The sequence below is a fragment of the Ursus maritimus genome, unplaced genomic scaffold (genome assembly GCF_017311325.1).
Source record: "Ursus maritimus isolate PB19 unplaced genomic scaffold, ASM1731132v1 scaffold_3, whole genome shotgun sequence".
Classification (NCBI taxonomy): domain Eukaryota; kingdom Metazoa; phylum Chordata; class Mammalia; order Carnivora; family Ursidae; genus Ursus; species Ursus maritimus.
This window is the reverse complement of record NW_024425563.1, coordinates 67,600,332-67,612,673: the sequence shown is the minus strand read 5'-3', so window position 1 is coordinate 67,612,673 and position 12,342 is coordinate 67,600,332. Positions and strand designations below refer to the sequence as shown.

Sequence of the window (12,342 nt, the reverse complement as noted above, 5' to 3'; positions counted from 1 at the left end):
GTGTCCATTTGGACAAACTCTGCAGAGGATCACCAAAAACCAGCAATTTCCCCTTCTGTCTTAACCTCTGGTCTTGAAAGCTTGCCTTTGATCCAGAGAGAGTGTTTCCTCTGCTTTTATCCTGCGGGATTGGGGGGGTTGAAGGGGTACAGATCAGTGGCTGTACAGTTGAAGGCCAGCCTTCAGGTTAGAGACCTGAAATATTGAGTGCAGAGCATCACATCTCTATTGACCACTGCCAGCTCTCATGGAGTCCTCTAAGCCAAAACCTTCCCCTTTCGGGAGCCATGTCTTCCTACGTATTCGCATCGCAATCCTAACTGTTGCACAAATCTTTCAAAATGGTGTAATGGGGCCTTCAATGGCTATGCTGGGGGAACATCTAATGTGAACAATACCGTGTGAAAGGCACCTGAGAAAAGAGAGGGAATATGATTTCTTGGGTCTAAAGAGCAACACGTTTTGACTGGTATGCAGAGACCTAAATGAAATTCTGAATAAAAAATTTACCGAAAGAACCTTTGGCTAAAAACAAGGAGCAATTTAAGGGGCGCCTGGGTGGCACAGCAGTTAAGCGTCTGCCTTAGGCTCAGGGCGTGATCCCGGCGTGATGGGATCGAGCCCCACATCAGGCTCCTCCGCTGTGAGCCTGCTTCTTCCTCTCCCACTCCCCCAGCTTGTGTTCCCTCTCTCGCTGGCTGTCTCTATCTCTGTCGAATAAATAAATACAATCTTAAAAAAAAAAAAAACAGGGAGCAATTTAACACATTTAAGCAAAAACCAACTGGGCTCAAAATTTCCCTCCTTGTCCTCCAGCTGTCTCCTTATAGCCAGCTCTCACTTTTCTTATCCTCTGATCTCTCCTTCTGCACTTTCCTGGACTCCTTCCTCTTCTTTCTACGGTCCAGGATTTCCCTAAACCCAAACAAGACTGATAGCTATTCGTAGATGACTTATTTCAGGCACATATAACCCAGGGTTACCTGGCTTATATGTACACCTACCTGTTGATCAGAACCTCAGACACTAAATTCTGGATGACAAACGTTGGTTGGATCAACTCAGAAACCTACAAGATCCCTTTTTTGACCATAAATCTGAGAGTCAGAAAAAGGCTCGAAAATGAGGTTAAAGTCTCCTAAAACCATGCCTGAAATATTTCCAATAAAAATTGAATGGACACCACCATTGCCTGTTCTGCTGTCCCAGCCAAAGCAGAGAGTTCTAATGTGCCCCACAAGACCTCGCTGCCCAGGGGCATCCCAGTCAGCACTGTGATGAGAGTTTGTGGTGTTGTCCGGAACAAGGCTGGCAGGTTCCATGTGAACCTGCCATGGGGCAAGGGGCAGGAGGCTGAGGCTGCCCTGCATTTCAGTCCCCACCTGGACCAATCTATGGTGGCATTCAACACCCTGGAGCAGGGCACCTGGGGCCGAGAGGAGCATGGCTCAGGCATTTCCTTCCAGCATGAGCAGCCCTTCGAAGTGTTCCTTGTCGCCACTGAAGAATGGTTCAAGGCGGTGATCGGTGACTCCAAGTATCACCACTTCTGCTACCAATTCCTGCCTGGGTGCGTGTGCCTTTTGGAGGTGGGCAGGGACCTGCAGCTAGAGGCCCCAGAGATCTTCTGAGACATCTCAGGAGGGCGGGTGGGATGGGGTACCTGGCATTGAATGGCAAATGAAATTTCAGCGCACATTACAAAAAAAAAAAAAAAAAAGGAAATGTGTGTGTGTGTGTGTATACACACATACACATATACACATATGTGTATATATATATATGTTATGTGTGTATATAATGTGTGTGTGTATATATATTTTTGGATATATCCATATTTGGATATGGAAACAGAGAAAAACCTGAAATTATAGGAAGAGGTCCTTGATCAAGGTTTAAAAGATCTAAGTTTCCCTTTTGATTTAGTTCTGCTACAATATGTAGATGATGTCATACTTTATTCAGAGGAACGAGGAAGCCTGTGGAACAGATCACCTGCTCTCAGCCATAGCAAAAAAGAGACATAAAGTTTCAAAAGATGTTACAATTTTACCAAAATACCCCTAATTATTTAAGGCATGGCCTAATTAAAAAGGAACAAGTCTTTCCTAATAGACTAAAGACAATCCAAATGTGTCCTGTATCCATTGAGGGGATTTCTAAGTTTAACTGGATATTACAGACATTTGGTGCCAAATCTTTCTGAGCTTATAACACCTCTTCATGAATTGAAGATTTTTCAATACAGTTGACTATAGAGGTGACTGAACAACCCCCAATTTTTTAAGATCTAGATCTCTTAGCCGTCCCTGAATTGGTCAACCTCTCACAAGTGAGAAAATTACCAAAGGTTGGCAGGAAAGGAGACTGGGAGACCAAATATCAAACTGACAATGTCCAGACCATAAGTGTAATCCAATTCTGACCCATGATGTCTGCTGCAATCAGCCCAGAAGGATCAGAACTTAGTCAGTGACAACCGGGTTCCCTAATTTTTGCCCTCGGTTCCAAGTCAGGATGAACTAGAGACAGTTGATTAATCTCCCCCAAACCAGTCAAATGAGATGCCCCATTTCTAGTTAGCCCTTTTTTCCACCATTTATATTCTCCCGTCTGCCTTTGAGTCTCTGCCAAATGCAAGTGATGGAGGCTGACTGCCTTGATATAGCAAAGTGAGTAAATAACTGCTGTCTAGTCTCGCTTGGGTTGTCTTCGTTCATTCCACATCCTCCATTCAGTTTTCCCATTTGAAAAATTTTGGTTTCTAGCTGTGAAAAGTTCATGAGCACCAGTCACACCCAGAGCCACTATAAAGATTATGCTACTTGATCCCGAACCAGAGACAACACATCTGAGTAAAAATGCCATTTTGTCTTACTCTAAAAAATATATATGTATGTATATGTATGCATAGAGACACGTAATCATTTATATGTGCTCAAAGCTATCCAAAAATAATGGAAATCTCAAATTCAGTGGTTTTTGAGGTCAAGCTAACTCATCCATGCTTGCCTCTCTTTAATAAAACCAGGATATGGTCATCCCACTTTCCAAGACACCTATGAAAACTAACCCTATAACCATAGATATAGATACTGAATAGTAAATTGCCAGTGACTTCCCAGTCATCTCCACTAGCTGGTCTATTAAGAGGGTTGCTGGTAAGAAAAGAAGCTTGGGGAACACATTTTCCAGTCACATGGTATTATAGAAATGTCAAAATTACACTCAAACACCAGTCAGCCCTGTAGGAGATTTAACATATCTCCACATGTGATAGAAAATTATCTGAGAACCAGAAATAAGCATAAGTGAGTAGAGTGTGTTCTTTAAGCACAGTGTTGGCTTGCAGCTCTGATTAACTTCCTATTGCCTGCAGTATTTTACAACTCTGTAGGGACAGAAATTAACATGCAGACTTTTGTCCAGTGGAGATATAAATAACTTCTACCCTGTATTATTTATTGTCCTGTAAAATATAAACCAGGAATCTAATACTAATATTCTTTCATTAAATTACCTCTAGATTCCTGGCTCCTTAAATGCTCTCTGAACTAGATTTAGCATCTTACTGATTCCCTCATTAACCGATGAGTTGAACAAAATCTTTGACATATGTTCATTTGATATTTTCATGAGACATGATTTCACCTTTTTGAAAATTATCCAGTAACCATTAAAAATTTAAGCTCTTAGAGGAAAGATATATGACTTTTTCTCTTTAAATATTATAATATGTTAATATATAATAATAGCTATCCTATTGAATCAACCTTGCATTCCTGAGATATCATACATATGATATTGTGATAACAAATTTTATTTGCAAATGTTTGTATATAGAATATTTACATTTATAATTATTAACAAATAATGTTCAGCAAAAGCAAAAATCATGACACTTGTACAAATGTAAAAATATGCATGTTGAAGAATTTTTTAAATTACTTCCATATGAGAGAACCAAACAGATGTTATAATCAGTTCATAGAAATAACAGGAAAAATAATATGGAGTAAAGGAATGTTGAGAGGAATTGCAAATGGAGGCAAAACTATTTTTCTCAGAGAGGGGAGGAAATCAATTAAAATTATTACCAGACAAAATACTATTTACATATTTATCAGTTACCTAAACATAGAAAGAGACGCAAAATAGCTCAAAGACAGTGAACAGAACTAGAATCTGATAACCTAGAAGGATATAAGTGACGCAGTTTCCATTGAAACACACAAGAATTTTTGACATAATTGTTGATAAAATGGGTCTGTAATTTAAACTTTTCATGCAACCTACACTGAATTTTGGTATCATAAAGGGGAAAAATATTTCTTCAACCCTTCCATTAAAGAAGAAATTTAAGACACATGAATGTCAGTGAAAATGGTGAAGCATAAACTTCCAGGAGCCTGTGTCTCCCAAAAAACAACAAAGTCCTGGCAAGAACTTTCAGAATCAACCATAGGAACTCTGAAAGAGGTCCAAGGTTTGCAGCAACTAGGAGAAAGGCCACAGATACAGGATGAGAAAATTTTGTGACATTCACTTAGCCTTGCCCTACCCATCTCCCCAGCACAAGAGCTGTACGGATGTGGGAATGTGGTTCCAGAGTGAGCCAAGCAGATCTTGTTCCTAGGACTTTTATTTTCCTCTTTTGACCTGTCCGTGGGTTTCCTGAGTACTGATGCAAGGAGACTGCCTTTGTTTCACCTGACTTGGAACTCTCTAGAGGGAGAAGCAGCTACACGGAGAATGTTCCTCTGCAAGACAGAAAGTCAAAAGAATGAATTTCTGTCAGCTGGACCAAAAAAGAACAATTGGGACAAAGGATAGATACATAGAAAGAGGGTATAACAACTTGGAGAGTGAGAATCTTTGGCGACTAAGGGCTTTGCAAAGCTTCTGCCTATAATGAGGAACCTAGAAAACCACACACATGCCCAGGGTGGGATGCCAGCTCAAAAAGAACGGAAAAGACTGTAACCTTTCACCTCTGGCTAATCTTTAGGTTCCATGAAAGCAGGAAGCGAAGGCTAAGTGAGAGCTGTAAACAGACAGGCTAAGCAATGAAGGAGTGGCTCCACACCATGCCAGTCTCCAAAGATACGGAGAGAATTCTTTTCTTCTTTTTCTTTCCTCCTTTCTTTCTTTTCTTTTCTTTTTGTGTCCAGAAGTTTGGGGAAATTTCTGTCAAGCAATTAGCGAACAACTAAGCTAAAGGAACAGAAACTTCAGAGTCAGACATAACAAAGAATACAGTCTTTATAAAAATAGTTTAGAAAAATCACAAAAACAAACAACTAGAACCCAGTACAAACAAAAACAGCAAAACTGGAGTGAGGCGAGAATGTAATTTCCAGAGTTACCACATCATAATATTCAAAATGTCCAGTTTTCAATAAAAGATAATGAGGCATACAGAGAGAAAAGACTATGGCTTTTTCCCAGGAAGAAAAACCAAAATGGACAAAAACTGTTCCTGACAAAGCACAAACATTGCACTTGAGCTGAGAAAGTCCTTGACGAATGGTCTTACGTGTGCTCAAAGAGCTAAAGGAAACCATGGACAGAGAAGTAAAGGAAACCAGGAAAATGACATTTCAATAAATTGAGAATGCCAACAAAGAGATAAAAATTTTAAAAAGGGACCAAGTGGAATATTTGAGGCTGAAAAATACAATAACTGACATGAAAAATTCACTGGAGAGATTGAATAACAAATTTGAGCAGAGAAAAGAAAGAACAAGAGAATTTAAACATAAATCAAATGAAATTACATTATCTGAGGAATGGAAAGAAAAAAAGGATGAAGAACAAGGAAAAGAAACAGAGTCTAAGAGAATAGTGGGACACCATCAAGCATATCAACAAACACATAATGAATATTTCAGAAGGGGGGGGAGGCAAGAAGAATACTTGAAAGATATTCAATATTTTAAGAAATAATGGCTGAAATTTTCCCAATTAAAGGAAGACACAAATCTGTACATCCAAGAGACTCAATAAACTCTGATTGGGCAAATTTCTATATTCTTAGTAGTCACTTTTGTTATCTCTTCTAGATAGATAGGAGTGGTTGAAGTAGATTTTTGCTCGTTGTCTTATTTTCTAATATTCGTGTATATATATATACACACGTCTATATCATCCATGCGTTTAACCAGTTGCACTGACATAATTATTAAATAATATATTTTTTCTCCCACTAACTTTTAATGCTACATCTCTCCCCCCTTCCACAATCTCTCTCTTTAGGATTCAATATATACATAGATAAGTTTGTAGACTCTCTTGATCTATTTGTTTATGTCTACACCAGCATCCTCCCAGTTTAGTCAAGCAGCTTCAAGAAAGTTTTCATATCTAGTAGCGCAACTTCTACACCATTCTTTTTCACAAACTTCTTGGCAAGTTTCATGTGTTTATTCTTTTACAGTAACTTGAGAATGATTTTATTGAGTGCCAAAGTTAAATATCTTCGGGATTCCAGTTGACATTACAGTCAATGTATGTATTATTCTGGGAAGACTGCACCTGAAGTCTTCTCATCCTGGAAAATGATGTCTTTCTATTTAATTAGATTTGTTTTATGGTACTTAATATTTTCTCAAAAGTTCTTTTTCACAAAATCTTATTTTTCTTGTTAAATATATTCCTACATATTGTATAATTTTTCACTATTATGGATGCAGGTCATTTTTCTATTTTAATTTTAGCTGTGATTTTTAAAATAAAAATTATTGATTTTTGCATATTTATTGTTAGCCATTTATTAACTTCTCAGACTAGCTATACTAGTTTTCAAAGTTGAGTTTCTTGGATTTTCTAGGCATAGATTCATAATAAATACAAATAATAATCTCTTTTTTCAGAGGTGGTCCTTATGCCTTGTACTTCTTGCATTAGCTAGAATCTTCAGAAAAAAATTGAATAGTGGCGATGGCAGATACTCCTGTCTTTTTTCTGGTTTCAATGGCAATGACTTCAGTGTTTTTCTGTTTTGTATGATCTGTGTTGTTGTTGGTTTCTGAGAAAGCCTGTCTTTCTGGAATTGCTTTCTGTTTCTTTTGGTTAGAGTTGTAATCAAGAAAGGCTGATGAATGTTACCATATTAAAAAAAAATCAATATCACTTCATATTTTTGCTTTTTGTATTTATAAATATTATATTGATAGATCACCTAACTATAATTGTCTTTCTACTGTAAATTCTACTGCTTTTTGAGTAAAATCCCATTTACTTTCCCTGCTCTGTGGGATCTAGTTCTTACCTCGGCCCTTGCTTGCTAGTATTCCATCCCCCTAGCCTACCTTCTATTTCCTGAGATAATTAGCCTTTCTTACATATTGTTATTTTGCCAAGAATGCTCTCTCCCTAGTTCTTCACATTTGGACGTAGTCTTATCCTGCAGACCTCTGTATCTCCTCAGACTAGCTTTCCCTGACCAATCTGTCTAAAGATGAATCTACTGGGTATTGTCCATTTCATTGATTGATTTATTTGCTTTACATCAGTTTTTTTTTTAACTGTAATTATCTTGCTATTTCTTTATGGTCTATTTTAGGATCAGATTTTTTCCATTAAGGGCTAGGTAGTGGATATTTTAGATTTTGTGATCTTTGTGGCCTCTGTTTCAACTACTCCTTTCTGGCGCTGTTGTGTAAAGCAATCAGAGGCAAAGCATAAAGAAAGAAATGTGGCTATGTTCCAATGAAACTATTTACAAAACAGGCAGCAAGCCAGATTTGGTCCGTAGGCTGGAGTTTGCTGACTCTTGGTTGTTACTTTATTCTTCTTGTTCTTTTCTCAGTTGTCAAAATGAGTATCAAGAATTTCTACTTGAAGCATTTAGTCAAGTAGAATTTTAGCTGTGTTCTTTTAGGTTTTTATCTATTATGTTATGCTTTCCATTAATCTCTTAATGATTTTACACTTCATTATAAAATTTATATTTCTTCTTGAGATCGTAATAAAGAATGTTTTCAATCACAAAACAACTAAGTTTATATTGTTTCTTTGTTACGGAGTTTAGTTTTTTCACATTCTATTGAAAGAGCATTACTTTCTTCATTTAAAATTTTTCTAAGCTTTTTATCTGCCCAATTTCAGATGACTTTTTATAATTGCTTTATGAATGTAATGAAATAAGAAATATGTATAGGGATAGAGATGGCTAGATACAAAATATATATGGATGACTGTTTTGTTCAAAATCTCTGTATACTTAGTCATTTGGTAAATACAATATTAGTGATGTCATATCAATTTCTATTGTATTGTTTATCATTATAAATATAATTTTTGTTGAATACCTTTTAATTTCACTACATCTGATATTAATATCATCTGATTTTTTAATAAATTTTAATTTAATTTAATTTTTTTAAGTAGGCTCCACACCCAAGGTGGGGCTGAAACTCATCACCCCAAGATCAAAAGTCACATGCTCCACTGACTGAGCCAACCAGCGCCCCCTATCGTCTGATTTTTTTTTTATAAATACAATCTTTTTTTTTTTTTTTTTTTAAAGATTGTATTTATTTATTTGACAGAGACAGAGACAGCCAGCGAGAGAGGGAACACAAGCAGGGGGAGTGGGAGAGGAAGAAGCAGGCTCATAGCGGAGGAGCCTGACGTGGGGCTCGATCCCATAACGCCGGGATCACACCCTGGGCTGAAGGCAGACGCTTAACCGCTGTGCCACCCAGGCGCCCCCTATCGTCTGATGTTTTAATTCAACTTTGCCTAACGTCTTTCTCCATCTCCTTATTTTCATCATTTATTTGTTTCTTGTAGTCAGTATATAGCTAGATTTTATTTCTTAAACCAATCTGAAGATCTTTTTATGGGGGAATTTAACCAAATCAATTATTCAATTTGATTTTGTTTTATTCAACTTATTTTATATTTACTCTTTAGTTTATTATGTTATAGACTTGTTTTCCCTTCCCATGTGTTTCTTACACTGATCTTTTTAAAAATTCTTTTTCCTTAGTAAATTATTCTATTATATAGCTCATTTTAATGTTTTAATCAATCATATTTAAACCTCTAAGTTTCTCTGTTGATCTGCCAAAATGAAATAATGATTTTTGTATTGCTCTGCTTCAACTCTGTTTTCTATCATTCACTGCCATTTTTTAAAACTTTTGACCTGGGGCGCCTGGGTGGCTCAGTCGTTAAGCGTCTGCCTTCGGCTCAGGGTGTGATTCTGGCGTTCTGGGATCGAGCCCCACATCAGGCTCCTCTGCTAGGAGCCTGCTTCTTCCTCTCCCACTCCCCCTCCTTGTGTTCCCTCTCTCCTTGGCTGTCTCTCTGTCAAATGAATAAATAAAATCTTAAAAAAAAACAAAAAACTTTTGACCTATTTCTCTAACTTGAATTTCTTTTCCAGTTTTATTGAGAAATAATCGACATACATCACTGTATAAGTTTAAGGTATATACAGCATGATGGTTTGATTCACATATATTGTGAAATTATTACCACTATAGATTCAACTAACATCCATCTCCTCATGTAGATACAATAAAATGAAAAGATGGAGGGAGGGGGTAACTGGGTGATGGACATTAAGTAGGGCACGTGATGTAAAGAACACTGGCTATTATATAAGACTGATGAATCACTGACCTCTGCCTCTGAAACCAATAATACATTACATGTTAATTAATTGAATTTAAATTAAAATATTCTCAAACAAAAAAGTAAATAAAATGAAATTAAAAAGGAAAAGAAGAAAAAAGGAAAAATATTTTCTCCTTGTGATGAGAATTCTTAGGATTTACTCTTTTAAGAACTTTCCAATGTATCACACAGCAATGTTAGCAATAGTCATCAAGTTGTACCCTCCATCCCTAGTGTTTTTTTATCTTATAACCAGAAGTTTGTACCTTTTGACCACCTTCCATTGGGTTGTTCAAGAAAATATTTAATTTCTATGTGTTTGTGAATTTTCCAGTTCTTCTCTTGTTATTGATTTCTAGTTTTATGTCATTATGGACAGGGAAGATACTTGATATGATGTCAATCTTCTTGAATTTGCTTAGACATGTTTTGTGGCCTAACATATGCTCCAGCCTAGAAAATCTTCCATGTGTGCTCAAGAAGAAGTTATATACTGCTTTTGTTGGATAGAATGTTCTGTACATGTCTTTGTCCATCTGGTCTATAGTATTATTCAAACCTACTATTTCCTTACTGATTATCTGTCTGGATGATCTGTTCATTGCTGAGGGTGGGGTATTAAAGTCCCTAACTATTATTGTATTACTTGTATTGTTTATTTCTTGTTTTAGCTCTCTTCTTGTTTACCTCTGTTAGTTCTTATTTTATATATTTAGGTGCTCCAATGTTGGGCACATAAATATTTATAGTATATCTTTTTGATGTATTGACCCCTTTATCATTAGATAATGACCTTGTTTTTCTCTCTTTACCATTTCTTTTTAACTTTCAAACTACAGCTGTCAGTGAATTATGCACTATTATTACCATATTGCAGAATTTAACTGTATGTTTACCATTATTCATGAAGTTTATACCACCTTTTTATGCTTTTACAAAGTCAGTTAGTGTTCTTTTACTACCACTTGAAGAACTCCCTTTGGCACTTTTTATAAGATAGGTCTGGTGGTAATAAACTCTCTTAGCTTTTGTTTGTCCAAGAAAGTCTTTATCCCTTCTTCAGTTCTGAAGAACAGGTTCTCCAGCTATAGAAATCTTGGTTGACGGTTCTTTTCTTTCAGTATTTTGAATATGTAATCCCATTCTCTCCTGGCCTAAGAGGTTTCTGTTGAGAAATCTGCTGATAGTCTTATGGTGAGTCCCTTGTATATAACTTTTCTCTTGCTGCTATTAAAATTCCTTTTTTTTTTTTTTTTGGCGTGTTTTTAAACTAAACTTTTTCTTTTCTTTTTTTTTATTTTAATTTTTTTTATTATATTATGTTAGTCACCATACAGTACATCCCTGGTTGATTTTTTTTTTTTTTTTTTTTTTTTTTTTTTTTTGTCTTTGACTTTTGACAGTTACAATGTATCTCAGTGCAGCCCTATTCATGTTCAAATTTTGGAATTCCTTGGGCCTTGTTGATCTGGATGTTCACTTCTTTTCCCAGGTTTGGGAAGTTTTCAGCAGTTATTGATTTAAATATACCTTCTGTTTATTTCTCTTTCTCTCCTCCTTCAGGAATTCCCATAATGTACATATTGCTTTTTCTCTTTGTGTTCTGTAATTCCCATAGGCTTTCTTCACTCTTTTTCATTATTTGTTTGTTTGTTTATTTTGCTCCTCTGACTGGGTAATTTCCAGTGTCTTATCTTCCAGGTCACTTACTCTTTTTTCTGCATGGTTGAGTCTGCTTTAGAAGCTCTATTGAATTCTGCAGTTCAGTTGCATTTTTCAGCTCTAGGCTTTGTTTGTTTGGGGCAGTTGCTCTTTCCTTGTTGAACTTCTCATTTTGATCATGCATTGTTTTCCTAATTTTGTTTAGTTATCTGTCTGTGGGTTGTGGGTTTTTTGGTTATTTGTTGGGGTTTTTGTAGTTCATTAAACTTCCATAAGAGGATTATTCTCAGTTCTTTGTCTGACAGTTCATAGCTCTTCATTCCTTTAGGGACAGTTATTGGCACTTTATTAGTTTCCATTGGTTGTATCATATTTACTTGATTTTTCATGATCATTGATTCCTTACATTAGTATATGCTCATTTGAGAAATCAGGCTCTTCTTCCAGACTTTATAGGTTTGCTTTGACAGAGACTGTTCTTCACAATTCAGCTCAGTTTGGGTTTCTGGGTGTGTCTACGGGTAATGTTCTTAGGCAGGTGGGCCCTTATATTATGGTCTGTTTTGGAGTGAGGCAACTGTTCAAGCTCTGAGGATGGGGTGTGTGTGTGCCACTGGCTGAGAATAGTTGGGTAGGACTAATAGCTTGGTTCCCTACCCAAGTGAGGCTGTATGATGGGCTTGCCTGGATTCTTTGGTCAGGCTTACTAAATGGTTGGGACTGGGGACTATATTCAGTAATAGAAGGGGTAATGGATTAGCTTCCCTACCTTGGTAGGCAGCAGGACAGGACTCAGAGCCTGTACAGTTTATTGTTTAGGGACCAAAATCAGGCAGAGTGTGCACTGAATTCCCTGGTAAGGTAAGGCCACTAGTTTTGCTCTACAAGTGGAGCAAACTACAAGTAGTGTTCTCTGTTGAAGGGCAACTATACATAGGGCTGTTGAATGGGCTCTGCAGCTTCCTCGGTGCTCTGATTAGGTTCCCTGGTCAGACAGGCTGAAGGCTCTATTCAGTAATGAGTGGAGCTTTGATTAGATTCTCTGCCTGGGTA

The 12,342-nt window shown here is 36.8% G+C and overlaps 1 protein-coding gene across 1 annotated transcript; it reads left to right on the top strand.

Moving 5' to 3' along the window:
- Positions 1 to 1,175: 1,175 nt before the first annotated feature.
- LOC103658800 (galectin-7-like) lies at positions 1,176 to 1,631 on the top strand. The gene has a single exon (XM_040644566.1). It carries the CDS (start codon positions 1,176 to 1,178, stop codon positions 1,629 to 1,631), a length of 456 nt encoding a protein of 151 aa, XP_040500500.1.
- The last annotated feature ends 10,711 nt before the right edge of the window (positions 1,632 to 12,342 follow it).